The sequence below is a fragment of the Symsagittifera roscoffensis genome, chromosome 7, assembly GCF_963678635.1.
Source record: "Symsagittifera roscoffensis chromosome 7, txSymRosc1.1, whole genome shotgun sequence".
NCBI lineage: Eukaryota > Metazoa > Xenacoelomorpha > Acoela > Convolutidae > Symsagittifera > Symsagittifera roscoffensis.
In genome coordinates this window covers 20,381,390-20,408,380 of record NC_087068.1, presented here as the reverse complement: position 1 = coordinate 20,408,380, position 26,991 = coordinate 20,381,390, and the positions used below count along the sequence as shown (strand labels likewise).

General features: G+C 36.7%; 1 protein-coding gene across 2 annotated transcripts in view; it reads right to left on the bottom strand.

Annotated features, from left to right (window-relative positions):
• The window catches only part of LOC134851834 (protein scribble homolog), a 363,789-nt gene that overhangs the window by 18,194 nt on the left and 318,604 nt on the right, over positions 1 to 26,991 (bottom strand). For both annotated transcript variants that reach the window (XM_063868094.1, XM_063868095.1), the window contains exons 2-9: positions 16,363 to 16,802; positions 16,207 to 16,296; positions 16,081 to 16,137; positions 15,874 to 16,012; positions 5,561 to 5,734; positions 5,089 to 5,216; positions 4,297 to 4,528; positions 746 to 962 (exon numbers count right to left, since the gene is read on the bottom strand). In XM_063868094.1, the coding sequence (XP_063724164.1) occupies positions 746 to 962; positions 4,297 to 4,528; positions 5,089 to 5,216; positions 5,561 to 5,734; positions 15,874 to 16,012; positions 16,081 to 16,137; positions 16,207 to 16,296; positions 16,363 to 16,727 (1,402 nt within the window). In that variant the 5' untranslated portion in view covers positions 16,728 to 16,802. The remainder of the gene's footprint in view (positions 1 to 745; positions 963 to 4,296; positions 4,529 to 5,088; positions 5,217 to 5,560; positions 5,735 to 15,873; positions 16,013 to 16,080; positions 16,138 to 16,206; positions 16,297 to 16,362; positions 16,803 to 26,991) is intronic.

The following is a 26,991-nucleotide window of genomic DNA, read 5'->3' as shown; positions in this document are numbered from 1 at the left end:
TTCGAAAGGTCTTTTTTGTTGCGGGTCTCCTTTCCTACCTCTACGCTACAGATCCATGATACCTTGAAGCTAAAGTGCTATTAGTAATATAATAGTCTGTGCTAATATCCTTAGCATTGGCTGTACTCAATAGCTGGTTAGTGATCAAAATGAACACTTTCAAAATGAACACTAATATTTGCGACTTAGCTTGGAAAAAATAGAGTTCATACTATCACACAAGCTATGCTTGTCTAAACAATTTCACACAAAAACCAAAAAAGTTTTGGCTAGTAAAAATACTGATGATTTACGTTATTTGCATTATCCTCCTAAAAAAGAAACAAAAGTAATGAACTAGCTTGAAAAACTCGAGTTGCGCTACACATTGCATTAGAATACAGTCAGTGAAAAAAAGACAGTCAAAAAAATTCGGGACAATTAGGTTGAAAATTACTAGAAAAAATAACTTGAAAAAATTGGAAAAACTCTAGCTACAAAAACTGAGTTGTATCGGATGACGTTCATAAACAGCCTTAATGACGTTCATAAATAACCATTCACCAAGCGGCAACAAAATCGACATTTTTTGGGTCGAAACCTGTTGAGCCGAAAAAAAATTGTTGTCATAAAAGAATTCATGGAGTTTTAAAACTTTTTACGATCCATCCATACTGAAGCACATAATCTTATACGAATATATTTCGACCTCGAAATTACGCAAAATAATATGCTAATTAGCAATACCACAAACTCCAGGACACACCTGCATCGCCGGGCTTCTGTGGCAAGAGGAACGTCGTCAGCACAGTCTGCATTCCCTCATGATCCCCGCCACCATCTAGGATACCTCCGTTCCTTCTAGAATGTTCTTCCTCCCAGTCCGTGTTTGTGGTGCCACTTAGAGACTCCAGCACATCTGGGCTGTCGTTACAGCTGACCTTGATGTTTTCAATGTTGAACTTGGGAAGACAGTGCGAACCCTAACAGAATCAAACAAATGACGACATTAAAAGTTAATGACAAATAGTTTCCCCGTCGCCATGAAACGTATTCATCGTGAAAACTTCATTTCATTGTCATTTTGCCTTTATAGAGCTTAACAAACAGGCTTCTGGTAGTAAATGTATGCAAGAACGAAATTGGGAACAGTATATAAAAACAGTGTCATGTCACAAACTCCAGCCAAAAGGCACTTGAAAAATGTTACCAAACTCGGGCTATGTCTTTTGATTAATCTCAGCAAGTCAATAAAACCCAAAATACTCAATATTTTAATTCAAGCACTACTTTCTGTTGGCCGCTAGTTTACTCAGTTGAAAATAATAATTGACTGTTCTAACACAGGAATTGAGCCTAGATAAAGTTTGAGGACTGAAGAAGAAAGGCAAGGCGGTTATCGTGCAAGTATTGCTGAACATTAAACACGGAGTGCAGCCAGTATTTAGACAGCCGCGTATTCATACTCGTCAGTATTTAGACAAATACTGTATGAACCAATCATAATCGAGAAAAGACATAAATAATCCAAAATAAATAATAATTATTTATTAATTTCTTCTTTGTCTCGACTCTGATTGGTTGAAACAGTATTTGTCTAAATACTGACCAGTCTGAATACGCGGTTGTCTAAATACTGACATGTAACCATTAAACACAGAGGCGAAGTTGGACATCGAACACACAAGAAAAAATATGACCGATAACGCTACTGGGAAAAACTGAACGAGTAAAACTTTGAGTCTTCAAAATTTCTTAAGTGACGCACGCCAATTATGACGCATTAGCAGTACCAGTCAATTTGAAAAAAAATTACCAACTAACATGTCTCAGTTTATAGAGCAGTCTACGGAGCAGTAATGACAAGAAAAAATTAAAGGTAATGAAAATAAAATGAAATTTTTTTAATGTGAGATTTTTGTGAAAATCATCCCCCACACGTCTTATTAAGTACTAACTGATCAATTTCGCTCCTAGTAACAAATCAATTATGGCAAATAAGCTTCCGTCAACCAATTTGGAACGGTTTCGAATACGGATTAAATCTCCGTTTACACGTTAATAGCGCGAAATATATCGCGCGTTAATTGTCCCAAATTTGGCCAAAATGGCTATCTTTAAATCCCCATATCTTTACGAAAAATGATCACAGGTGAAATATCTTTTCAAATTTAGGCTCAAGACAACAATACCTTTTGAATGATATTTTAAAAAATCCGTCAAAAATGGCAAGTTAAAAAGTCGAATATTGTCTGAAGAAAAAAAACCCACCCGAGCACAAATATTCCGTTACTTTCGTATCGAAAGTCGGAACAACAATTATGGCAAATAACCTTCCTTCTACCAATTTGAAACGATTTCTTTGACGGATTAAACCTCCGCTTACGCGTTAATAGCGCGAAATATATCGCGCGTTAATTGTCCCAAATTGGCCAAAATGGCTTTTTTAACTTTCCAAATTTAAGCTCAGGACAACAATACTTTGAATGATATTTAAAAAGTCCCGTCAAAAATGGCTTGTTAAAAATTCGAAATTTGCCTGAAGAAAAAAACCACCCCGAGCACAAATATTCTACAAAAGTTGGACACAATAATAGTCTCCTTAGCATTGGCTGTACTTAATGGCTGATTACTGATCCAAATGAACACTTTCAAAATGAACACATTTTATAGCAACAACATTTGAGTCGCAAAAAACAACGCAATATAAGTTCATTATGCCATAAAATATAAGCTGAAACTATTTAATCGAAAAAAAAAATCAGACTTAGTAAAATGACAAAATACAAACTTTCGAAAAGAGTTTAAAAATTTCAAAATCAAAATAAAATCCATGCTTCACGAAAAAAGCCAAATAATACAAATTTAATTTTAAAAATGGGTAACTGATCAACGAAAACTAGGCCGAAAACCACGAATCCGAAAACTTTTAATTTCTAACTTATCGATTGTCAAAACAAATACCAAACCGCAAAGGTGCCCCACAAGTGACACCAATATTTGCGACTTTGGCTGGAAAAAAGAATAGTCCTATCATCACACTACGCTCGATAGTTTGAATAAACTTTCAAAAATAAAGTCATTCAAATTTTTTATGCCATTTGTATTTTCGTAATTGAGGAGAGTAACTTTCCGTCAATTTTAAAGTTGAACCATCAAACCGCACAAAATCAAATTTGAAACCATACAAGACACTTAAAAAGATTTGACAGAGTAGTGACATCCAGGAGCGAGTCATTTGCTCTCTCCACTAACCCTTCTGATTTGCTGTTTTACTTTATGAAAAACAGGCAGCAAAGAGTGTGCTTCAATAGAAGTTGGGCAAAAAAAGTATACTGAAATTGAACTGAGAAATTTATGCGAAGGTGAAGCAAGTCCCACTGAAACTACAATCACTTGCAACTACCATGAAACTTGCTTACAGCGCAAGAAAAACCCGTGATGTGGCGCCTTGAGCAGACAAACGAAAGTCCGACCATTCAATTTCACCAGACAATTTTATACAAAATTTAAAAAAAAACCTTAGGGTGCAACAGCTACCACGTGGACTCCACGCAAAGTGGGAAGGAACCTGGAAGTTGTTAATGTTGAATAAGGAAGCAATATTAATTTCTTGTAAGAAAAGTTGTTCACGGGAAAAAAGTCTAGTTCCCGATTACAAGACCTTTGCTATCACGAGTGTAGTTATTTCAGCGATATCGTTCCATTGAAAGACTATTTGTTTATATAAAAGGGTGAGATTCGGACATTTGTGCATATTTTTATAAAAATCTACGGCTCGAGGAAAACATGGTGGATTTGCCAATTATTCTGATTAAGAAAGCCACATTTTATCTTTTTAGATGGCATTTCAGGCATCTCGTTATCAAAAAATTATCTTCACATCAAGCTTGAGGCGTAGGTTGTAAGTTCCAATGGGACTATTACAGACCTCTCACGTCACCAGCCTTTGTGCTTGGAATTTTTCCGCAATACAATTTGCTTAATTATAAGCATACAAAATTAGATTTATTTTCTTTTCCTCTGCCATACTATACAAAATTGTCCCTTAGGTGAACGATTTAAATCACCAGAAAGCAGCACTGCCCAAGTACATAACAGGAAATGCATGCTCGTGAAGCAAGTTGCAGCCAAGGTGAAAGTTTGTTTTTAGTGAAAACAAGCAAACGGCACATAACAATTTAATCCTGTGGGTGGCTGACTGGCCAAAACGGCAGTCTATCTAAATTACATAACTGTTTGGCAGGATATAGAAAGCAAGGGACAGTGTTTGTACTCCATATGAAATGGGGACTTGAGTTGGTATTAATATTCTACCTGATTTGTGGACAACCAAACTGCGCGTAGTCCCTCGATCGAATTCAGAGACACAGGCAGGTGGCTGATCTGATTACCAGTCAGGTCCAAAACCCTCAAGTTGGTCAAGTTTCCCACATTGTCCGGGATAACCCTAAGTGAATTTCTTCGCACTGACAAAACAGTCAAGTTCTCGCAGCCGACAATTTCACCGGGCAGATCTGTGAGTCTGTTTTTGTCTATGTGAAGAGACCTGAACACTAACACTAATTAGTTTTAATCAACTTTGCAGTTAAATAAACTGCATACGCATAATGAGATCTTGCAATTCTAGTGAGCAATTGCCACTGCTATAAAGAACTAATTCAACTGTTAAGCACATGTGAATTTGTACCGTGCAACAAAATTCCCCCCTTTTGTAGTAAGGTGGAAATAGTTAACAAGACTCGTATAATGTTTTAGAAACTAAACCTTGGTGCTTTTGATCAAAGTTCTCACTAAATGGCGAAATAATTAAAATCAAGCTTCTATTTCGCCATGTTGTTACAAGAATGATAGTTGGGTCCCTATTATCAAAGGTGTTTCCTGTCATTCCAGAAAAGTTTGAAAACACAAGAAAACACTTGTACATGGTGTTTCCGAAAATATTGGGCCAGCGAAACTTTTTTCAGGGATCCATCAATACTGTGTGGACCCAACTATTAATATTTTACCATCAAATTCGTGTAGTCAACAGGGTTAAGTTCAAGTTCAAGACGTTACCACAGAACTGGCTGGGTAAAAATATGTGATAGGTAATCTGTTCTAAGGGACCTGAGGTTGAGAAGGAGGCCGATTGAGGCGGGAATGCTGGCTAGGAGATTGACGGCCAGAAACAGTTGCTGCAGATTAGCACAGTGGCCGATGCTGTCAGGAAGATCCACCAGGAAATTGACGTCTGCCTAAACCGATCGCAATAAAAATGACCAGCTCATTCAACTAGGTTACTTCAAACCGACTTTATTCAATTAACCGGCCGATATATTTATTTCTAGAACGCACATCAACAAACGCAAAGAAAAATCCATCGCTGTCTTAGGGTTCAAACTAACAGTTTAATCATTTTTCAACTTTACTCCATTCTTGATAAACAGAGATTGAGCAGCTTAGTCTTTTTTGCAAAAAAAAAGTAGCAGCCAATCAATTTCTAGTTTTCTCGAAAAATTGCAGCTTTTAGTGGATCAACAAACAAAATTGGCTCAAATGATTTTTACTGTAGTACAGAACTTAAGTTTATCGCTCTTACTTTTAATGAGATTAGATTGCGAAGGTTGCCGATTTTGAGAGGCAGTGATCTCAGTTTATTGTCAGAGAGACAGAGATCTTCAAGTGAGCTCAGCTGGCAAATGTCAATGGGAACATCTTTCAGACGGTTCACTGACAGGTCCAAATACTCCAGAAACCGCAAACGCCCCATCGTCTAAAAAAACTTCATTTGGCCCCATCAAATAGTGGTTGGCTAATGACTCAGAATAGCTTAGCTTGTCACAATACTACTAATTGGCCTCTATTTTTCAAGCCAATTTAGAACAATTGATCTGGTCTTTAAAACTGAATTGCAATACTTTCGCACAACCGATATTTTTTTTTTACTTTTGGACATTTTACCTTTCATTGGCAGTAAAATTCAGATTTAGAGACACTAAATAACCTTATAAATAGTAACAAGATATGATATCCATTCTATGGCGCTTGTCTTTACAACCAAATTTCTCGCTGTTAATCAGCCGGAGCAGCAAGAATGCAGACCAGTTTTTCTCGATGCTCAGACAACTAGGGGCCCAGCTAAAGCTGGAGGCACAAGTTGGATATTGTTACAATATGAACTCAATATGAAATTCGGCAGTGAAATGAACTTTTCCCACAACCTGCTCTCTTGATCAATCCCGTGACAACAGAGCCATTTATGCCGGTAAAATTCCCATAACCCGTTTTTTCGCTTGAACTCAATTTTCAACAGTTTTAATGAACAGAAAAATTTTGCTTCAGAAATTCCACTTTCCCAAGAACATAAAATGTTCTTTCACGCATAAGGGAATCGCTGCTTCAGAGGGCAAAATTTTGCAATTGGTTCCTTCGACTGAACGCTACATCTCAGAATTGGTAGAGGGCATACCGGAGTATGCGGCGAAGAAACCCACAACCGGTTATTTTGCCTGAACCATCAATCTGTAAACTCACAGGCTAGTTTTTGACAAAAGTACTAGTTTTTTTGAGCTTTACCGCCCAGGTTGAGCTTTACCGCCCGTTCTTTCGATTGAACAAGTTTCAGATTTGGAGAGAGAGTTTTCGTTAATAGTAAGAAAAATTCCAAAAAAGGCCAAAAAATTAAACATTTGACTTTTAGAAGGGGCCAGACTTTTGTGTAAAAAAAATAGGCGTAGACGCTTATGCTAGGTAGATTCACACAGCTTCCTACACGATTCTGCGCGAGGGTTTCCCGAAGAATATAATTTATTTGCACCTTTTTTGTGGCGACTACTGTGATCATTAAATTCTCACTACTTGCACAACAACCTGCTACCTTTGTTTTGCTTTTTTCGCAATTCTCCTACATCCAAATTCTTTTCGAAGTTTCACCTGCATTAAAATTCAAATTCCGAATGACATCATGTGTCAAAAAAACTAAATGTTTAAAAATTAGCCATCCTTAATTAGCGTAACTATGACTTCCGGTTAACTACTTGAAATTCAGAGGCAAGCAGAATGCACGTCCTTTATTTGAGAAAGATTTTTTCTCCAGGCCAAAAAAAAATCACGGTTGCTGCTCAAAAACATTTTCTAGACTGAACTTATTTGAAAAAAGGAGTTAAATGTTATTTTAAACAAGGTTATCCTATTGCTGAGCAATTAGCACAATGATTCGACGACAATAATTTCGGGAAAAAAATTGAAAAAGATGAACTTTCAAACAAAAAACTGCAAAATATTTCGAAATTTCAACAATTTATCATGCTGTTAAATTTTTACAGAGGGGCAAAGCCGAGCTTTGCGCCACTTGCGATACGACACAATTATAAAAAAAACATTCGAAGTCGTAAAAACCTGAATTATGCCGAAAAAAAATCTACGTGAACCAAAATGTTCGTATGCCTCTATTAAATATAGGTTGGGCCCGGCTAAAACTCGAGGTTTGATATTTTTTATACTGATGCGGGACTAAATGGTTATTTTCACAAATTGAACGTAGCTTTTTTTAAAATAAAATAGAAGAGAAAAATGAAATTTTTGAGAAATTGCAACCTTCTCCAACACAAAAATTTTTAAAACCAAAAAAAAGAAGGAGTCGCCATTTTTGTAGGAAAAGTTCTCACAGCCGTTTTATTTCGATTGAACCCTTCATCTCGGATTTTAAAGGGTAGTTTCTCAGAATATCAAAAAGTTTCTAAAAAAATGGTCAAACTTCAAAAACTTGACTTTCCGAAATCCACAATTTTTTCTGCAATAAGAAGATCAGAGCAGCTTAAACAGAGAAAATTCTTAAATTTTTTCTCAATAGAACCGGAACACTTCACGAATGAATTGGCAGAGTAGTTTTCTAGAAAAGTTTGATTTTTTCGCGAATGATAATTTTTTGTGTAAATTTATTTGGGCAAAGTCACTTAGGCAGAAGCACTTCCTACAAACTGTGGTTTCGATTGAGCCCAAAATCTCCGAATTCGAGTGTAGTTTTCGATTAAAATCAAAAATCGGTCGAAAAAAATCAAAAATTTGCCTTTTCCGAGGGCCACAACTTTATGTGTTAGAAAATTCGGGCGTAGCCGGTTATGAAGGGGAGTATTCAAAACCGTTCTATTCATTAAATTCAAAAACCCAGATTTGAGAGCGGTCATTTTTGAATGAAAACGAAAAAACTCAAATATGGGTCAAATTTTCCCCCATAGACTTTTTCGAAGGCTGCAAACAGTAGGGTTAATGAATAGGGTTAAGTAAAAACCGACTTAAGGATTATGCAGGCACCCTACCAAGAGAAAATGGGAACATTTCCATTGATGCGCCTTTGTTGAAACTCGGTAGAGTAGTGTTCTACTGAAGGAAACTATTTGCAAAGTTATTTTAAAAATTCGAAAGCGTCTCATAAAAGTAAATAAAAACCCAATACCTTACGCTTTCATAACACCTGAATTTTTCACACATGAATTTTTGACCGTCAAAAATACACAAAAACAGATGATTAATTCAATGCAGCATCAGTCAAAACTATTAAGTCAAAAAAACCTATGAACTTAAAAATATATATATTCAAAATCGGGCTTGGTAAAATGCCAAATTACAGAACTTTCAATTCTAGCAAAAAAATTCAGTCCATAAAATAAAAAAAAATAAAACCATGCTTTACAAAGTAGGCCAATAAAAAACTGTACTAATCCTGAACTAGATGATGTTATTTCACTTTAGTTTTCAAGAAATTGAGCATGTCTTTTACCATTTCTACAAAATTGACCATTCTGCGAACAAGGCTAATTACGGGAAAAATCTAGTCCCCGATTAGAATACACTTACTTATCGCAAAGATAATAATAAGTCAAAAACTACAAAAATGAAAAAAAAATAGCTTAATTATTATTAACTTCAAAAAGGATTAAACTTGGTCTAATCAATAATAATCAAACCAGTTTTTCTAGACAAGGACAAATGATAACTTTTTAGAATCCCAATTACAACCAAAGTGCTTTAATATGATACTTCTCTAGACCTTGTACAAATTTTACTTAAAACAGTCAATATTGACTGAAAAAAAATGGACCCCCCTCCATCTGTTCTTTACACTCTTCAACTGGTCGGACCAAAAAGCAACGGAAGAAAAACGTAACATATATAACTTTAAAGACTATTTTAGATAAATCGAATAACGGAAATTTATAAAAACAATATAGAATTAACGCTTTAACCAAAAAGAACAAGGATAGCCGGTTGCTGACAAAATAGAATTAAGGCTATAACCAAAAAGAACAAGGATAGCAGTTTGCTGTGCATAATAACCGACATAAAAAAAAACTTTTTTCTTTTTTTTTCAATTAGTGTCGTGGTGTAGTGGTGAGATGACAAACTATAAACGCGTAGGAAAAATTAGGAATAATCGACAACAGTTGTCAAGTAAAATCAACAAAAGAAAAGATGACAAATAATTCAAAAATAAACTTTTTAATCAGTTTTCCTTTGCATGATAAGTTTTTTTAGACTTTCATTGGCACGGAAGCGCAAATTAAAGCGTGCACAACTAATTTTTGTTTAGAAAACTTCGGTTTTTCTTGCCACTGGGACAACTTTGAATTTTAAAATAACGTTCAAATTACGACTGAAAAGGCGTTAACATGATATACCACTCATCCCATTCAAACTATTAGTCTCAAACCTGATTTTGCAAGGAAATCAAAAAAAAACTAAAACACCTGAATACACAGCCCTGGTCCATTTTCAAGGGTCGGAACATTACACCAGAGAAAAGATGAAGTTCAATATCAAAATTGACAGAATGTTTTACCGAAATTTTAATAAAAACTGCAAGTAAAAGTTTTTAGATTTTGACTTCGGGCAACGTGATCTGCAATGCGATACAACACAAACATTACAGGGCAAATAATCCGATACAAAATATTAAAAGTTGCTAATTCGAAAAAGCTTGTTTAAAAAACGTTCATTTCATAAAAAAAAGGCCAAGTAATACAATTTTTTAACAGAGAGGCAAAACGGAGCTTCGCATCACTTGCGATACAACGAAAGCGTACCATTGCAAGTGTGGAAAAATACTGAAGAAAAAAGAAATACGAAAAATTTGATCGCAGAAAAACAGACGAGAAATACAACCACTTGTATTAAGCAAGCTTTTAGTATTTTCCAAGCATCCACTGAGCCAACGACACGCGTCTAGAGGCCAATTGATCCGAAAAAAAAAGCCAAAGTAAATGGTTGTCATAAAAAGTCAACATTCATATTTGAAATACGCAAAATTCAATCTCTGAAAAACAGACGAGAAACGCGGACAACACTAATATTAAACCAACTTTTAAATTTTTAAAGCGTTCTTTATGCCGAAAACCTATGGTTAGTCGCCAAGTAAACCAAAATAAAAAAAAAGGAAACTCTTATAAAAAATTTTGTGAGATTAACAAGTTTGAACTTTTATACTACCAGCCAACCGGATTTATTTAAAACATGAATAATCATTTTTAACCTAATAACGAAGCAAAATAAGTTCACTAAACCGACAAAAGAAGAGCCGAAATCATTCAGGCCGAATTAAATTTCTGAGCAAAAAGAAAAACCAAATTAAAACGGCAAATAAACCAGTCAAATATATTAATTACCACTTGCAATTACTACGAAACCTGATTACAGAGCAAAAACTGTGATACGGCAACTCAGCCGACAAAACATAAGCCGAGAAAATATAAACCGACTATCAATTTTTCCCGGAAAAAAAAGCAATTTCAGACACAGAAAAACAACAAGGTCCGGCCGGGACTCGAAGCCCCTGACATTAGATTTCAAAGGCAACTGCATTACCTCCAGACCAAGTGCGATGGGCCCTGGAAATTGCTAAGGTTTGATAAAAAAAGCAAAATCAATTTCAATTACAAATCTTTAAGTTGTTTACAGGAAAACAGTCTAGTTCTCGATAACAAGACACTTGCTCTCACAAGTGTAAGAAATGCGAATTACATCAAACAACCAAAAAACACTTTCAATTACAATAAAACATCAAACAACAAAAAAAAAAGCTTAAAAATGTGGCCACTAAGCCGACAACCCATAAGCCGATCATTTTTTATACTAAAAATTTAAGGCAAAAAAACATGTGCTGACCGGACTCGAGCAAACTCCCTTAGTCGTCTAGTAATTTTCGTACCCAGTAGTTAAGATTGATTTTACAAGAATTTGAGCATGTTTGCTGCAGAATTGAATATTGCACAAATGATTGAGTGATTTTGTCGAACTAGTTTTTAACCCGGAAAAAGTCTATATTCCGATTTGATAACGCCTGCTAATCACAAGCGTAAAATATTAGGATCAGAACAAATGTAACAAAGCGGTAACAAATATGATAGAGCGAAGCGGATCTTCGCATCACTTGCGAAACAACGAAAGCGCAGCATTGCAAGCTACCAAATAAGGGAAGTGATATCGAAATAACGAAGTCGAAAAAAAATTTTAGGACAAAGGAAAAACTCAATATCGGAAAAAGACAAGGACACAACCACTATCATTAAACAAGCTTTTAGTTTTTTCCGAGCGCTCACTAAGCCGACAACACGAGGTTAAGACACCCATTGATTAGAAAACAAAAAACGAAATTATTATATAAAATTGAGCGATTAAAACAATTGATTTTTAAACTTCTATGCTACAAATAACCTGATTTGATCAAAACAAAAAAAATGTTTGCCCTTAAGCCGATGCAAAATAAGTTCACTGAACCGACAAAAAAAATCAAAATCAATTAGGCCGAATAAAAGTTCTAAGCAAAAAAAAACGGGAAATAAACCAATCAGGGTTATAAATTTACAGGAGTTAACATAGAGGCGAAGCTGCGCTTCACAAAAACTTGCGAGAACACGACCAAAAAGCAGCTCTATCAAGTGAAATTAAAAAAAAAAGAGAAAAAAGCATCGAATTAGCGAAAACTCGGCTACATGCATGATTCGAATCTGCGACCGACTGCAATCAAGAGAAATTGAGTCTCACGCACTATCCCCTCGGCCATGCAATCTTAACAACCGACAAACACTAGTCATGAATAAAGCAGCTATATATGCTAATAAATTGCCAATGCCATTCAGCAAAAGTGGCACAAAATACAAATAGACTCAATTTTGCAAGTAATAATTTGGAATATCACAGACTAATGGCATCCACACTAACTTTGCATGTAATAAAATGCAAAACATGAAGCCACTTTATGCATTTCAAAAATTTGCGAGATATATTGAGTCAGAAAATTTCTGAAATCGAGTTTTTCATGTGATGTTGTTTGAAACAAATAGCTTTTTTTGGTTGATTTAATGAATTAAAAATGCATCAACTGTGTTAATTTATTTCTATTCGAATGTCAAAGTGCATGCTATCAAAAAGCTGTAAAGGATTTCCAACAGTGGCACCAATAATTCCGACTTAGGTTAGAAAAAAAGAATGTTCGTACTAATACACTAGCTTCGCAAGTGTAATCAATGACACTCGAGACACAAATGAAAACTGCTAAAGATTTTCGCTAAGGGCCTGGAAGTTGCTCAGGTTAATTAAAAAGCAACATCAATTTCTTACAAATTGGTAAGAATATTTATTTATGGACGTCTAGTTCCCGATTAAAAGACACTTGGTCTCGCAAGTGCAATTAAATTTGAGCCGAGACCCGATGAGCTGGAAACAAAAAAGTTTTTTTTTTGCTCATCAAACGACGCAATGTGAGACCACTGAGCCAATATTGCATAGCCGAATCCTTTTCAGCCGAAAAAAAGAACAAATTGAAATTAGAACAAATCAGACTTGGTAAATCAGACTACCTAGAACACATATTTCGAAGACCTGGTTTTTGAAACGCAGACATGCTCAAAAATATATTTGTGGACTAACGAAAGTCATATCCAGAAAAAGTTCATACTACAGACCCATTTTAAGTAGTATACGAAAAAGTTCAATGAAAACATACATTGCCCAGCTTCAAACCCTCATATTTTGTTGCGGGTCTCCTTACCTACCTCTACGCTACAGAAAAATGATACCTTGAGGCTAAAGAGCTATTTTAAATATAATAGTCTGAGTTAATATTCTTAGCACTGGCTGTACTTAATAGCTGGTTCTTGATCTTATGCACATGCTGCAATAAAAGAAAACTTTCAACATAAACACTAATATTTGCGACTTAGGTTGAAAAAACGTGCATACTATCACGCAAGATTTGATTGTGTAATAAAGAAATGATTTTGACTATAAAAAGTTGTTTACGCAAAGACACCTAGTTCCTTAATAACAAGCACACTCAAAAGCAAATGCGTGAGACAACATTACCTAATCAAAACAATAGTTGCTGGGCATGCAGCACAGATTGTTTCGATCACATTAAAAAAAACTAGAAAATAAGTGCCCTTTTTTGCGTGTGGTGACGATAGCACTGCGAGCATTTTTTCTACTTTGTTTCAAAACTTACTGCTAATAAGCTAAATGAAACTTCCAAAACTAGTTTCTCTAAGCAGAAAACAAATCAACACAAGCAAAGCGGAGTTAAATTATAACACAGAGGCCAAGCGGAGCTTGGCACCAATTGCGATACAACAAACATAAAAAACAATTCGTAGTAACCTGAATTATGTTGAAAAAATCTAGGTGAATCAAAAAAATTGTATGTCTCGATTAAAGATAGCTAGGGGCCCGGCTAAAACTGGAGCTTGATAATTGAAAGAAAATTCCCTAAACCGGGATTCTCGAATGAACACAACCTGAGAATTGGCCCGGTAGTTTTCGCGTAAAGTCAATAAGTTTCCAAGAAACTGTCAAAATTTTTTGTTGAAGGCCGTAACTTATCGTAAATAATTTGAGCATAGCTATCAGATTTGGGCCGATAGTTAGCGAGATAAGTCCAAAAAAAACAACCAACAAATCAAAATTTGACATTTCCCAAAATCATAGCTTTTCAAGTGAAAAAACAGGGCGTAGCCGCATAAACAAAAGTGATCCAAGCAATCGGTAACTTCGATTTAATCCAAAATTTCAAATTTGGGAGATAGTTCGCATCAAAAGTAAAAAAAAAATCAAAAACGGTCAAAAAATCAAAAATTTGACTTTTCCGAAGGCGATTACTTTTGGTGTCCAAAAAATTTGGGCGTAATCGCAGCAGCAAATCAGCTACCTACAACCAGCTACCCACAACCCCTAAAATCTCAGACATGGCAGCGTAGTTGTCGAGAATATTAAAAAAAAATTAAAAGGACAAAAAATCAAAAATTTGAGGGCAATAATTTTTTTGTTAAAAAAATTGAGAGTGGTTGCTAATGCAGGGGAGCTTCACATTACCCGTTATCTCTATTGAATCTACAAAATCAAACTTGAGCGATTAATTTCCAAGAAAAGTCAAAAAGATTCACAAAACGGTCAAAAATCAAAAATTTGACTCTTCCGAGGGCCATAAATTCATGTGTAAAAAAGGGGCAAAACCCATTATACAGGGTAGCTTTTGACAACCTTTTTATTCATTGAAGCCAAAAAGATAAATTTGAGAGGGGTAGTTTATGCAAAAAAAAAGAAAAATCGAAAATGGGAGTGAAATGATCCCCAACAGACTATTTCGAAGGCTGTAGACAGAGGGGTCCAGTAAAAAGAGACTCTAGGCGAATATGGGAGTAGGCGGTCTTTGGAAGCAGGCACACAAGGGAGCAGGCGGTCTTTTAATTGATAACACTTATTTTGAAATTCAATAATAGTTTGAGAAAAACTGAAGTTCCAAAAAAAAATGAAAATTCAACAAACCAAAATTTTATGAATCAAAAGATAAGTGTATGACTTGAAAATAAAGCCCATGAAATCCATACCAGATATTATCTGAAAAATGAGCCGTAGAAACCAACGAATCCGAAAAAATCGTTTTTTCAAAGAATTTTTCAAAATATAGCCAACAGATAATTATAAAACAGTCAATGAATGCCAGGAAATAGGAAAAAGAATTCGAATGTTTTTCTGAGACACTTAACTTTTTGAAATTCAAAATAAAAAATATATGTATTTTAAGCTCGATGATTGCCATAAGCAATTTTGACAACATTAACTCAATTTAAGAAAACTGGATCAATAAGTAAAGTTTTCATCCCACTGGGAAATCTGAAAATTAAAATCCAGTTATGAAATTACAAGTCCATTATGTTTTTTGTGATCTTAACACTTTCTGTTCGATGGTGGAGCTTGCCTTCCCTTTAACAACAGAAATGAACTGAACTGAAAAAATTGAAATTCCCCACTAAAACTCAAATTTAAGCTGAGCGTGAACAAATTTTAAAACTTTCCTAAAAAAAACACAAAAAAAACATTATTTAAGACCTATACATATATGAGTTTTCCTTCTTTCATCGACTCTTTAAGTATTGACTGTTCACTAATATGGTTTACTACCTTTTACAATTACTACCTAATATGATTACTTCTTTGAATTTTCAAGAAAATGAGCATGCCAGCCTGCACGTGAACTCGTACGGATTTCTTACAGATTTGTAACAGGGTTGTTTACAGAAAAAAGAAATCAAAGAGGTTCTTCTCGTGGGAAAACTTTTTGAAAACTTTTCAAGGCCATTCGCATCCCGATTGAAAAAAGACTATAATATGATATGCCACTCATTTCTCAACAAATGATTATTCGCGTGAGATTTTGCGTGAAAACAAAACTTTAACACCCGAATACACAGTTCCCCCCACTTTCAGTGGTCGGCTATAACACCCGAATACACAGTTCCTCCCCACTTTCGGTGGTCGGAACAAAAAACTAAACACCACCGAAGACAGTTCCTACCCATTTTCAATGGTCGGAAAAACTAGTATTCAACCGAGTAAACAAAGACAATGATTTTAATAACCAACCGAAGGTATCATTTGCAGTTCATTGTTGTCCAAGTAAAGCTCTTTCAGGCACTGTACACATCCTAGTTCGAGTGGTAAAAATTCCAGCTCATTGCCACCAACATCCAATGCTTCGAGGCAAAGCAGTTCTCCGATAGACCTAAACTCAAAGCGACTGATTCCTTGGTAGTTTAAATAAAGCTTTATAAAACTTAATTGATTTCATACTCAGGCAAAACTCGTAGAAAATTGTCCCTCATTTCTAAGCGTTTCAAACTTTGAAGGCTAAAACAGGTTCCAATTAATATAATTATCCAACATTTAATTAATTTGACAAAAATTATGCTATCTTACTTCTTTATTTCGTAAGGCAGCTCGGAAAGCGATATATCATTTATAGACAAATGAGTTAAATGACTCAGGAGGGTAAATCCTTCGGGCAACCTGAAACACTTTTTTGTTTTGTTTCAATCTCTTTCAGCACAACTCCCTTACATTCTCTCGACTTACTTGCCAATAGCATTGTTACTAAAATCGGCGGAATGTAGACTTTTGCAAAATTTGATTGATTCTGGTATTTCTTCGAGGTCATTTTTGCTAATGTCGAACTGAATCAATGATACCAAAGATCCAATATTGGCAGGGAGTTTTTTAATTTCATTGTCGCTGAGTGTTAACTGTCGCAGTTTTGTCAGTTTGAAAAGGTCTTTTGGTAGCACTGATATTTGATTGGCATCCAGATGCAACTCTTCAAGCGTTTTTGCATATCGAAAAACTTGATCGGGAATAGTTTCCAGATTGGAGTGCTGTCTGTCTATTGCTTCAACGGCTCCCACGCCTCCGCATACACTTTTCAGCATCCAACATTTCAACATATCCTCAACCGAGGTCCATTAAATAAATAATTTACAATTGTCAATTTTGTTTTAATATCGTCATCGCGTAGGTCTGAAATGATAGAGTAAAATTTAACTAAATAGTTCAATCTTAAAACATAAGAGCTTGTCAGATATTTTTTAATCTATCAAAAACCCTGATTAGTGAAATTCTAATTACGCAAAAATAGCTCTCACAATTATAAAGTTGAACTATCGTTCCTCAAATACACTAGCGCACAAAATTAAACCAACGCCTGATTTCAAATACCATTATGGACAACACGTATTCAGGCAAACTTCTTGATTGGGGTCACGAGGAATGTAAATTGAACCGGATGACTGTTCAAATTACGCGTCATAGCTCACAACTTATCAATGTATGAAGTGCACCACTTGCTCTTGTTACTTGAAAATGTGCTGACAACAAATCGGAAGTTAAATCTTCAACAGATAAAAAGTACATCTCTTTGACGCTGAAATGCCATACAAAAGATGTCAATGTGGAAGGAAAGAGGATCCTAATTATCAAATACATGCATTCAGACTCCTTTTAAGCAGCTTTTTTTGAAACTATGGGTGCTTCCGATTAGTGCTGACGAATCTTTTCAAAGATAATGATTTCAAATGTTTCTCTTGCATATTTAGTGTTAATTTCGATATTGGCTACAACGATATCAAAAGAATTAGCAGGCGTTTTGTAAAGATTATCATCCAAATTGCCCGAAAGTTATAGAAATGGTCGAAGGGGTGACTATGCCTTGTGTACTTTAGATAAAGCTTACAAGCGAGCGGGTTGCCCACCTACTGACCTCTTCTTAGAATACAAAAATATATTTTTTTCATGCGTACTTCAATTGAAAATAACCCAATTGTTGTGATAAACTTATTAAATAGATTCTTCTTTGTCCAAATTTACCGCTGGCTTATATAGACACAAGGAGTGAGCAGATGGAACTACCCTTCAACAACAACACAGGTTGAACCGTTCCCATCTTTCACTTTTTCGTTTTTTTTAAAACCCTCAGAAAACTATTTGATTAATTGCCCAACCATCCACCCATCTTTATGCTGAAGAGCTTTTCCGTTGCCTTCGCTGTCTGTGTTTCAGGTGGATTCCAGGCCTGAAACAGGCAAGGCGCATCCCTGAAATTTCAGGGATGCGCGTCCCTGAATTCCAGGCAAGGAGCCTCCCTGAATAATCACAGAAGCTTGTAATTGGCACATCAAGGACAAAAATATCAAACCAGCTCCAGTAAAACCTACAGTTCACTCTTACCGCGGCGTCATTTTAAGATCTGTATAAAACAGTTTTAGCATGCAAACCAAAGCGCCTTAATGCAGTAACCATTGTCGCCGGGTTCACTGATAGCAGGCTACACCATCGCAAAGTTGAGCTAAAGTGGAAAAAATTTTTGCTAAAAAGTAAATTTCAAACGTTTTCGCAACTATGTGCATCGTCAGGATTTTTACAATAAACTACTCTAAATGACGATAAAACATCAATTTACAAATGTTATTTACAATAAATCACATACAATTTGGTTCTAAACCATCATGATAAAAAATTAGCCAATCACAGTTGACCTCTAAATTACCACTAAGATTAAAATACTTTTAACCTCTAAAATTAATTAAACATTTTAAAATTAATTTGTCTGGAAGTTTCTGAGTCATAATTTCGATTTAGACATGTACGTTTTGAATAGAAAACCAAAAATATTTTGGGACTAAATTTTCAGTGTTAACTCCCTGCTCCTAAACTCATCGCGCGTGTTCAAGCCCGGTTTCTCTTTCCTGATATGTATTGCCTCTAGTGTTAGCAATTTTGTTTGGTTGTTTGACCTATCTATAATTTCCCAACTAAGATCTGCGCTATTTCCCTCAAGTTGGCATTGCTGAAGGTGGAGGCCTACCGGTGAGTCTGCTTTCCTATGTTCCTCAATTCTAGTGGTCAAATGTCGAACAGTTTGTCCGACATAGGTGGAAGTGCATCCACTACATGACAGTTTATAAACCACTCTTGACTTGAGGTCATTAGAAAATGCTGACTTCAGTGATGGTAAACATGATTGTAGTTTTCTTGTGATGAAAACCACTTGAACGTTCGTTAATTTTCGTAACCTGTTTGCAAAATATTGGCTCTGGTTACCTCTATATTGCACCATCAGCATTGGGGGCTTTTCATCCTTTGGTGATTGAACTGACAAACCCCTGTCACTATCCAGGGGCTTGCCTTTACCCTCGATGATCTTGCACAAGGCGTCTGAAGCCACCTTTGCGGACCAATTTTCAGGGTACTGATTTGTCAGCCATTGCGCCCTATTAGTTTCCATAGCCTTATCAAATTGCTCCCAGCTAGATGTACTCCTAAAAACCCTGTGTACAGTGCCTTGGATAACACTACGCTTATACTGAGTTGGGGCGCAGCTTCTATAGTTCAGTATAGTCCCTGTATCTGTTGGTTTTTGATACCAACTGCAAGTTACACGCCTATCCTGCGATATATTTATGTTCAAATCCAGGAACGGCAAATTCCCCTCCGAATTAGTTTTCTCTAGAGTGAACTGCAAATTTGGATGAAGAGAATTGGCGGCATCGAGAAGACAACTCGGCTCCCCTCTGACTGTTCTAACAATGTCATCCACATACCTGAGGAACAATTTCACCTGGGGAGTATCCTTCTCCTTGTTCTTAGCTCGGCAGCAGCTTTCACAGTACCAGACTATCTCGGTTATTGATGCGTATACGTCATCGGATATTTTTCCGCATTTTAGATGATACCAGTTTCGGCAACTCTCGCATTCAACCCCCTTTGATCTATATGTGACTTTCCTGCTGCAACATGGGCACAAGCCGTTTTTGTCATTAATTTGCTGTACCCCCGTTCCCACCGGTATTTGTTGTCGTAGAGCAAATTCGTATTCTTTCAGCCATAAGTTTGCCAGAATTACAGCGAGGGACGCTCCCATTGCTAAACCATCAACTTGTACATACCATGAATCATTACACTTGAAATATACTTTGCTGACCGCCATATTCAAAAGCCTTTTCATGGTTGCTCTTTGAATTTCAGGAGGAGACTCCTGGCTGTACAGCTTCTGTAAAGCAATTTCAATTGCCTCCTTCAGGGGAACGTTGGTGTACAAACTTTTCACATCAAGAGATATTATGGTTTCATCCGGATCTAGAGCAATGTTTTCTATTTTTTCTCTAGCCTCTTTAGTATTGGTTTCTATATTTGCTCCATCGATGTTGTCAAAAAACTTCGCAAGCATTTTGTTAAGATTCTCATACGAGCTGCCGGGAAGTGATAGTACAGGTCGTAGGGGTGTCTCATCCTTGTGTACCTTAGCTAAACCGTACAAACGGGCGGGTTGCCCCCCTGTTGATCGTATCTTAGAATATAACTGATCACTTATCTCGTCTCTTTTGTTCATGGCTAGTAACTCTTTGTTAAGTTCTTTCTCAATTTTCAGTATCACCTCATCAGTGGTTGCATCTTTTTTCACAAACTGAGCAGATTGCAACAAGGATTCCAGCTTTGATTCATATGTTTGTTTCCTCATTATGCAAAAACCAACCCCCTTATCAAAAGGCACAGCCAGCAACCCATTATCTTTGAGATATTTCCTCGTTTTTTCAACGGCTTTGTCTCTTGGGGTTTGCTGTACGTTTTTTGCATATGCCTTTGCCGCGGCTTCTATTTCACATAACGTTTCACCAGATGTTTTTTGATTTTTCAATTGTGAGAGGAAAATGTCGATATCCGCCAAAAAATGTGTTTCGTTAAATTTGTCTCTAATTGGATGCTTGGGGCCCATTGATAGCACTTCATATACCCATTCAGGCAGTTCAATATTATCAAGTACCCTAACTGATCGCTCATTTCTCCCCCCAAGAGGTTTATCTTGTCTCTCGGACAGTTTTTCTAACTTTTTTCTATGGTTTTCTGATGTTGTCTTTAAGCTTGCCTCAACTTGCCGCCTCACGAATCGGAAAATGGATGCCCACCACTGTTTGTCAATTTCTTTTTGCACCAGTGATCTTGCTTTCCTTAGCATCTCCTCGTACCTTTTCCTATCCTCATTTTCCCTAGAAGTTTCAGTCCTTAGTAGTTTCAATTGAAAATTATGCACAGCTTGGTCCGAAAAAACCCCGTTCTCGGGGACCCTAAACTTCAAAAAGTCCGGTATTAGATCGTTTTTCAGACATTTTCTCAGAAACTTCAGTCTATGTACAGATACTTGAACTTTTTTAAAGAATTTTAAATAGTCTAACACAATTTTCCAAGTTAGTTTCCTTTTCAAAATTTGTCTGAGCCAAACAGCAGGCAAAAGTACTGTGGTCATTGTTTTGCAGGCCACGAGTAATGAAACTCACAAGGCACAAAGCAAAACAAATCACACTCTTCTCACCCCTGTCTTTGAAGCGCAGACACTTCCTCTGCCCTCAGCTTCTGCTCACGTCTTGCTTTCGCCTTCCTCCTTGTCTGTGATGGTCTCTGTTGTTTGCCCCTGATATTGCCAATCAGCTCTGACAGCCTTTCTTTGTGTGCCACTACCAATCGCAGAGATTTCAGCTCCAAATCAGCACTCTGGTGCAGCTTCAAATATTCCTATAGCTGCTCCGGGTTGTTTTGCTTTCTCTTGGAGAGTAGTCGTTTTGTAGCTGGAATAATGAGCACCCCTGTGCCGAGAAGCTGACTAAACAAGTCGGGCGTTCCTTCCCTTCTGCAATAAACGATCGCCAATATCTGCTGCTTCTTCGTCTTCAAATAGTTTGTCAGCTCCTCGACACCAGCTGGGCGATAGTTGTTTGTTCTGTGGCTGCTAATGGTGTTGTTCACCACGTCGTGCCACACAACCACTTTTTTCTCCTTCAGTGGACTGTCTTCGAGTAGTCGTCGGAGGTTCTTTCCTTGGTTCAGCAAGTTGTTATTAAGGGATAGGCCAGGAATTGCTGTAACAAGGCTCTCGTATTACTTTTTTCCCCTGTGTTAAGGGTGTTGATGCTGTGGAACAGGGAGCTAGCTGCTACAATATGAAACATTTCGGTAACTCAAATAAAAATCGGCCATTTTTTACGTATCGATAAAAAAAAACACTATAAAAATTCTCATTACATTGATGAAAATCATTAAAAATTTTTATACTGGCCCTTTAATGGGAAAACAGTTGGAATTTCAAGCTCTTCGTTTTTTGTTTTATCACGAATTTACAAGTAAAATTGAAGAAATTTTTGCTAAAAAGTAAATTTCAAACGTTTTCGCAACTATGTGCATCGTCAGGATTTTTACAATAAACTACTCTAAATGACGATAAAACATCAATTTACAAATGTTATTTACAATAAATCACATACAATTTGGTTCTAAACCATCATGATAAAAAATTAGCCAATCACAGTTGACCTCTAAATTACCACTAAGATTAAAATACTTTTAACCTCTAAAATTAATTAAACATTTTAAAATTAATTTGTCTGGAAGTTTCTGAGTCATAATTTCGATTTAGACATGTACGTTTTGAATAAAAAACCAAAAATATTTTGGGACTAAATTTTCAGTGTTAACTCCCTGCTCCTAAACTCATCGCGCGTGTTCAAGCCCGGTTTCTCTTTCCTGATATGTATTGCCTCTAGTGTTAGCAATTTTGTTTGGTTGTTTGACCTATCTATAATTTCCCAACTAAGATCTGCGCTATTTCCCTCAAGTTGGCATTGCTGAAGGTGGAGGCCTACCGGTGAGTCTGCTTTCCTATGTTCCTCAATTCTAGTGGTCAAATGTCGAACAGTTTGTCCGACATAGGTGGAAGTGCATCCACTACATGACAGTTTATAAACCACTCTTGACTTGAGGTCATTAGAAAATGCTGACTTCAGTGATGGTAAACATGATTGTAGTTTTCTTGTGGTGAAAACCACTTGAACGTTCGTTAATTTTCGTAACCTGTTAGCAAAATATTGGCTCTGGTTACCTCTATATTGCACCATCAGCATTGGGGGCTTTTCATCCTTTGGTGATTGAACTGACAAACCCCTGTCACTATCCAGGGGCTTGCCTTTACCCTCGATGATCTTGCACAATAATCACAGAAGCTTGTAATTGGCACATCAAGGACAAAAATATCAAACCAGCTCCAGTAAAACCTACAGTTCACTCTTACCGCGGCGTCATTTTAAGATCTGTATAAAACAGTTTTAGCATGCAAACCAAAGCGCCTTAATGCAGTAACCATTGTCGCCGGGTTCACTGATAGTAGGCTACACCATCGCAAAGTTGAGCTAAAGTGGAAAAACGTAATCAATCTACTTACAAACAAGTTTCACCCCAGAACTCCAATCAACCCTGAAACAATCCAAAGCTCCAAAAACTATGATTTTTTTCGCGAACTCTTCATTCATAAGCATGGGCTGATTAAATTATGTAACATTCGCCCGGAAGTACATATCGACGGAAAAAAAAGCTAGATTCTAAACCGACTGGCCAGCGTCTAAACACAGCTCTACATGCTTTTCACCGTATCTGCCAAAGCCAGTTCTTTTGGTGGTCTTTCTAACATCGGGTCTACAAAAAAAGTTACTGTTTCTGGCTTCGATCAGAACGCTCTAATTAACTTAATTACATGCAGAAATAGTGAGCTCATGGCTGGGTCTCAGTATCCCCTGTAACAGTCGCCTACTTCGGTCACATGTGAGACTTAAGAAAAATAGGCCCTATAACCATAGGCTCAGGAGTCAGGGACACTATCTCTTGTGTTTTTCTACCTCAAAACGGTCGGAGCCAATTTGGTTTACTTGCGACATGAGACTAGAACCCGTTACAGCTTAAAGGCCACTACCAAAATACCCCCCACTCTTGAAAATAAGAACGTCCCCATACTTAGGTCTCAAAATACCCAAAATACACGAACGCCGTTAAAAACAGGTTCGGAACAATCCGTTATGTTACTTTTTATTGGACAGTGGAACTTTGATCCATTTCAGATGGATCAACCTAAAACTCGCCTTATCTCAACATACTTATCACAAAATACACTCGGGAAAATTAAATTAGGTACTCACATAGCAGCACACTTGAGAATCAGAGTAATTAAGCTAATTAGTAACTCTAGCATAAATACGATTGAATACAACTCGAGAAGTTTGCTATCAATGAATCCCAATCAAAGGAAATGAGTTCAATCTTGATAATATAATTTTGGGGTCTGAACCATTGGGAGACTTCAGTTGGCTACCTTTCCACTGAAGGTTCACTCTGGTTCAGCTGAATTTCGATTTTCTTTCGTAATCACTCTGTCTCCTATATCAAGATAGGACAGCTCTACTCTCGTGTTTTTTACTAGAATCTCGGAAATTGCGAATAGCAATTTCCCGCTGTTTTTTCTGCCACTTTCCCGCAATTGCGATTCGGTCGTTCTGATCTTATTTTTGATGTTTTCAGTTGTCGCGAGAAAGTTGAGCATGACAGGCTCAATTCGAATTTTTTAAAAACTAAACTTCATCCCAAAACTACGTACTTCGTATCCTCAAGGTCAAACTTCCAGATATGACCGAATGGCTCACCCAAACCTCAATGTCGCTCCTAAAAACAGGGCTACTACATATTTATCAAAATACTTTTGTTTTTGTTCAGTAGATTAAAATTATCATCTCCATCGAAGATGGATCAACCTTTTCCCTTAACTCCTAGCTTCTCATAGTATTAAAACGAATTTAGAAGTTATTTATTCAAATCAGGACATGACCAGAAGCTAAAAATTCATAAAATAGAGTGTTTTGATAATTTTGATAATTTCTGGTCGAATGTCACATAAATTATTAACTTTGTTCATTCACACACACTCAATGTTTCGCCCAATCTTAACTAAATCCTAACCCCTCAAATTATCTGCCGAGCCGGCATCTATTTCCCGTTCTTTGGTAAAGATTTCTTTAAAAATTTCCTTTCTGAAACTATTCCTAAGTTCTCTTGCTGATCTGGGGATACCATTCCTCCTTGTATATAGCCCGATCAAGCACATTGTAATATACTTAACAACCGTTTAAGTGGCCGTGGAATTGAGTGCACAACATGCGCATACCTCAGGCATGCGAAATGCAGCGGCCTTAACCGAGGCAGCGACCATTATGACAGTTTCAGCTGCGTTTGCTGCCACCTCCTTGATTACAGACCACACTACATCTGACATCCATGTCCCTCCAACTCAACCTGAACAAACCCAATCGATCAACCATCAAAATCCTGCAATTACAAACGGCAACGAAACTGTAACAGCCACACCAAGCCCCTGGGCGAATCCTATATCTGAACTAAAAGTTCAAACAAGAACAATCTACACCCAAGTAGTGCACTGCAAACCAGTCTTCATGATCCTCGCAAGAAAAAAGAGTTGGGTTTAACTTTATAAAGACTCTAATTAGAACCCTCAACTCGTTAATTGAAACAAAGAAAAATACATACGCAATGCAGGCAGCAATGGAACAATGGTTTTCCCTCACCCCATGCTATAAAAACCAAATCGGAAAAGGATGGATTAAAATCCAAAACTATAGCGAGAAGGATTAAGCAATGGCATAAGGGCGAACTGGATGAATTTTTTAATGAGCTTGGTAAGGAATAAGAAAAAGAAAGTATACGTTGAAGCACATCAATTTAAAAATTTACGAGCACCGGAAAAATGTTGAGTGCTTTTGCTAAAATAACTGATGATACGTCCAAGGGTGTTTTCTCACTCGAGGAAACCGTCAAAGGTCAAACTGTTGAGCAAAAAATCATTGAAAAACATCTCTCACGGAACCAATAAACAACAACTCAGTAGCGGCATGCTCCGAAGATACAATACCTTTTCACCAATCCACATTCGACCAAATAAACGCCCAGAAGGATGGGAAGGCTACCATGTCAACACATGGTTCTCATGGACCCTCAGGCCTGGATGCGAATGAGCGGAGATGCATTTAACGCACCTTGAACAACAGTCATTTGAAATATCAAAGACACTAACCAAAACTGCACAAAAAATATCGACAGATTTGTTAAGTCCTGAGCTTTTTGAACCATATAATGACTAGTTTCACATGATAAAAACCCAGGAGTTAGGCCAGTTGTCATAGGCGAAGTCATCAGCAGAATAATAGGTAGAATGATAACAAAGTGCTTAAAAAGCGAACTTATGGTACTCGGATCGATTCACCAACTATGCCTTGGTAAAAATGTTGCATCGAATATGCAAATCATACGCTTAGGAAGCAACAAGAGAAAACAGGTTCCGATGCAGTATTACTGATAGATGCGGAAAATGCTATTAAATCACTACACCGGTAATTGGCATTGAAAAACATATAGCAGCCCTTCTGGAATACCCGCTATATAGAACTCAAACTCTAATCCATCCAAACATTTCATAAATAAAAAAAGCTATCCTACCTAGAGAAGGAACCGCAAAAGGATACCACCTAGCACTGGAGATGAACGGGCTAGCCACTCTACCTTAAATAAAATTAGTCAACGATATCAGCTTAACTCAGAAATGGTATGCAGACGATGGGAACGCAGTCGGAAATTTGAAAACACTGCGAACAGTTCTTGACAACAATATCAAACACGGAAAGTGTTTTGGATGTCATGTAAAGGCATCGAAAAGCCAGCTCATTAAAAAAGATGAAAAAAAACATTGAGGCGATAAAAGTATTCACATTTACAGAAAACAAAATGAAGAAAGGGCCTGAGTAGTTGGTTCTGCCATATGATTCCAGACAAATTGTAAAACTTTCTTAGAAGCTCAGTTAGAAAAACATAACAAAATACTGAAAAAACTTGGCAAGATTGCCAAAAACATCACCGCAAAACGTGTACTCCAGTTAAAAAAAAGGGTACACGAAAAATTATCCTTCTAGCTTGAACTACCACCAATGCCACAGAAATCATGCAGACCTACGAGAAGATACTGCAGGAAAGACCCATTCCAAGTTTAATTGGTTAAGATAATATAAGCCATCAAATTAGAGACATCGCTTCTTAGCTACTCAAAATGGGCGGTACAAATATCAAGCTATTTTCTGACAGTGCGAGTTTTCTTAGAATAGTCAATTGAAACAGCATCAGTCGTAGACACACACGACCCATTAACAGCTATACCTGAGCAAGAAAAATTTTAAACAAAATTTAAATAACTTAAAATTGAAAGAATAAATCAAAACAGAACGATCCATTTGAACAACTTGAGTGACAGCGCAAAATACGATACGGACTTGGGCTAGC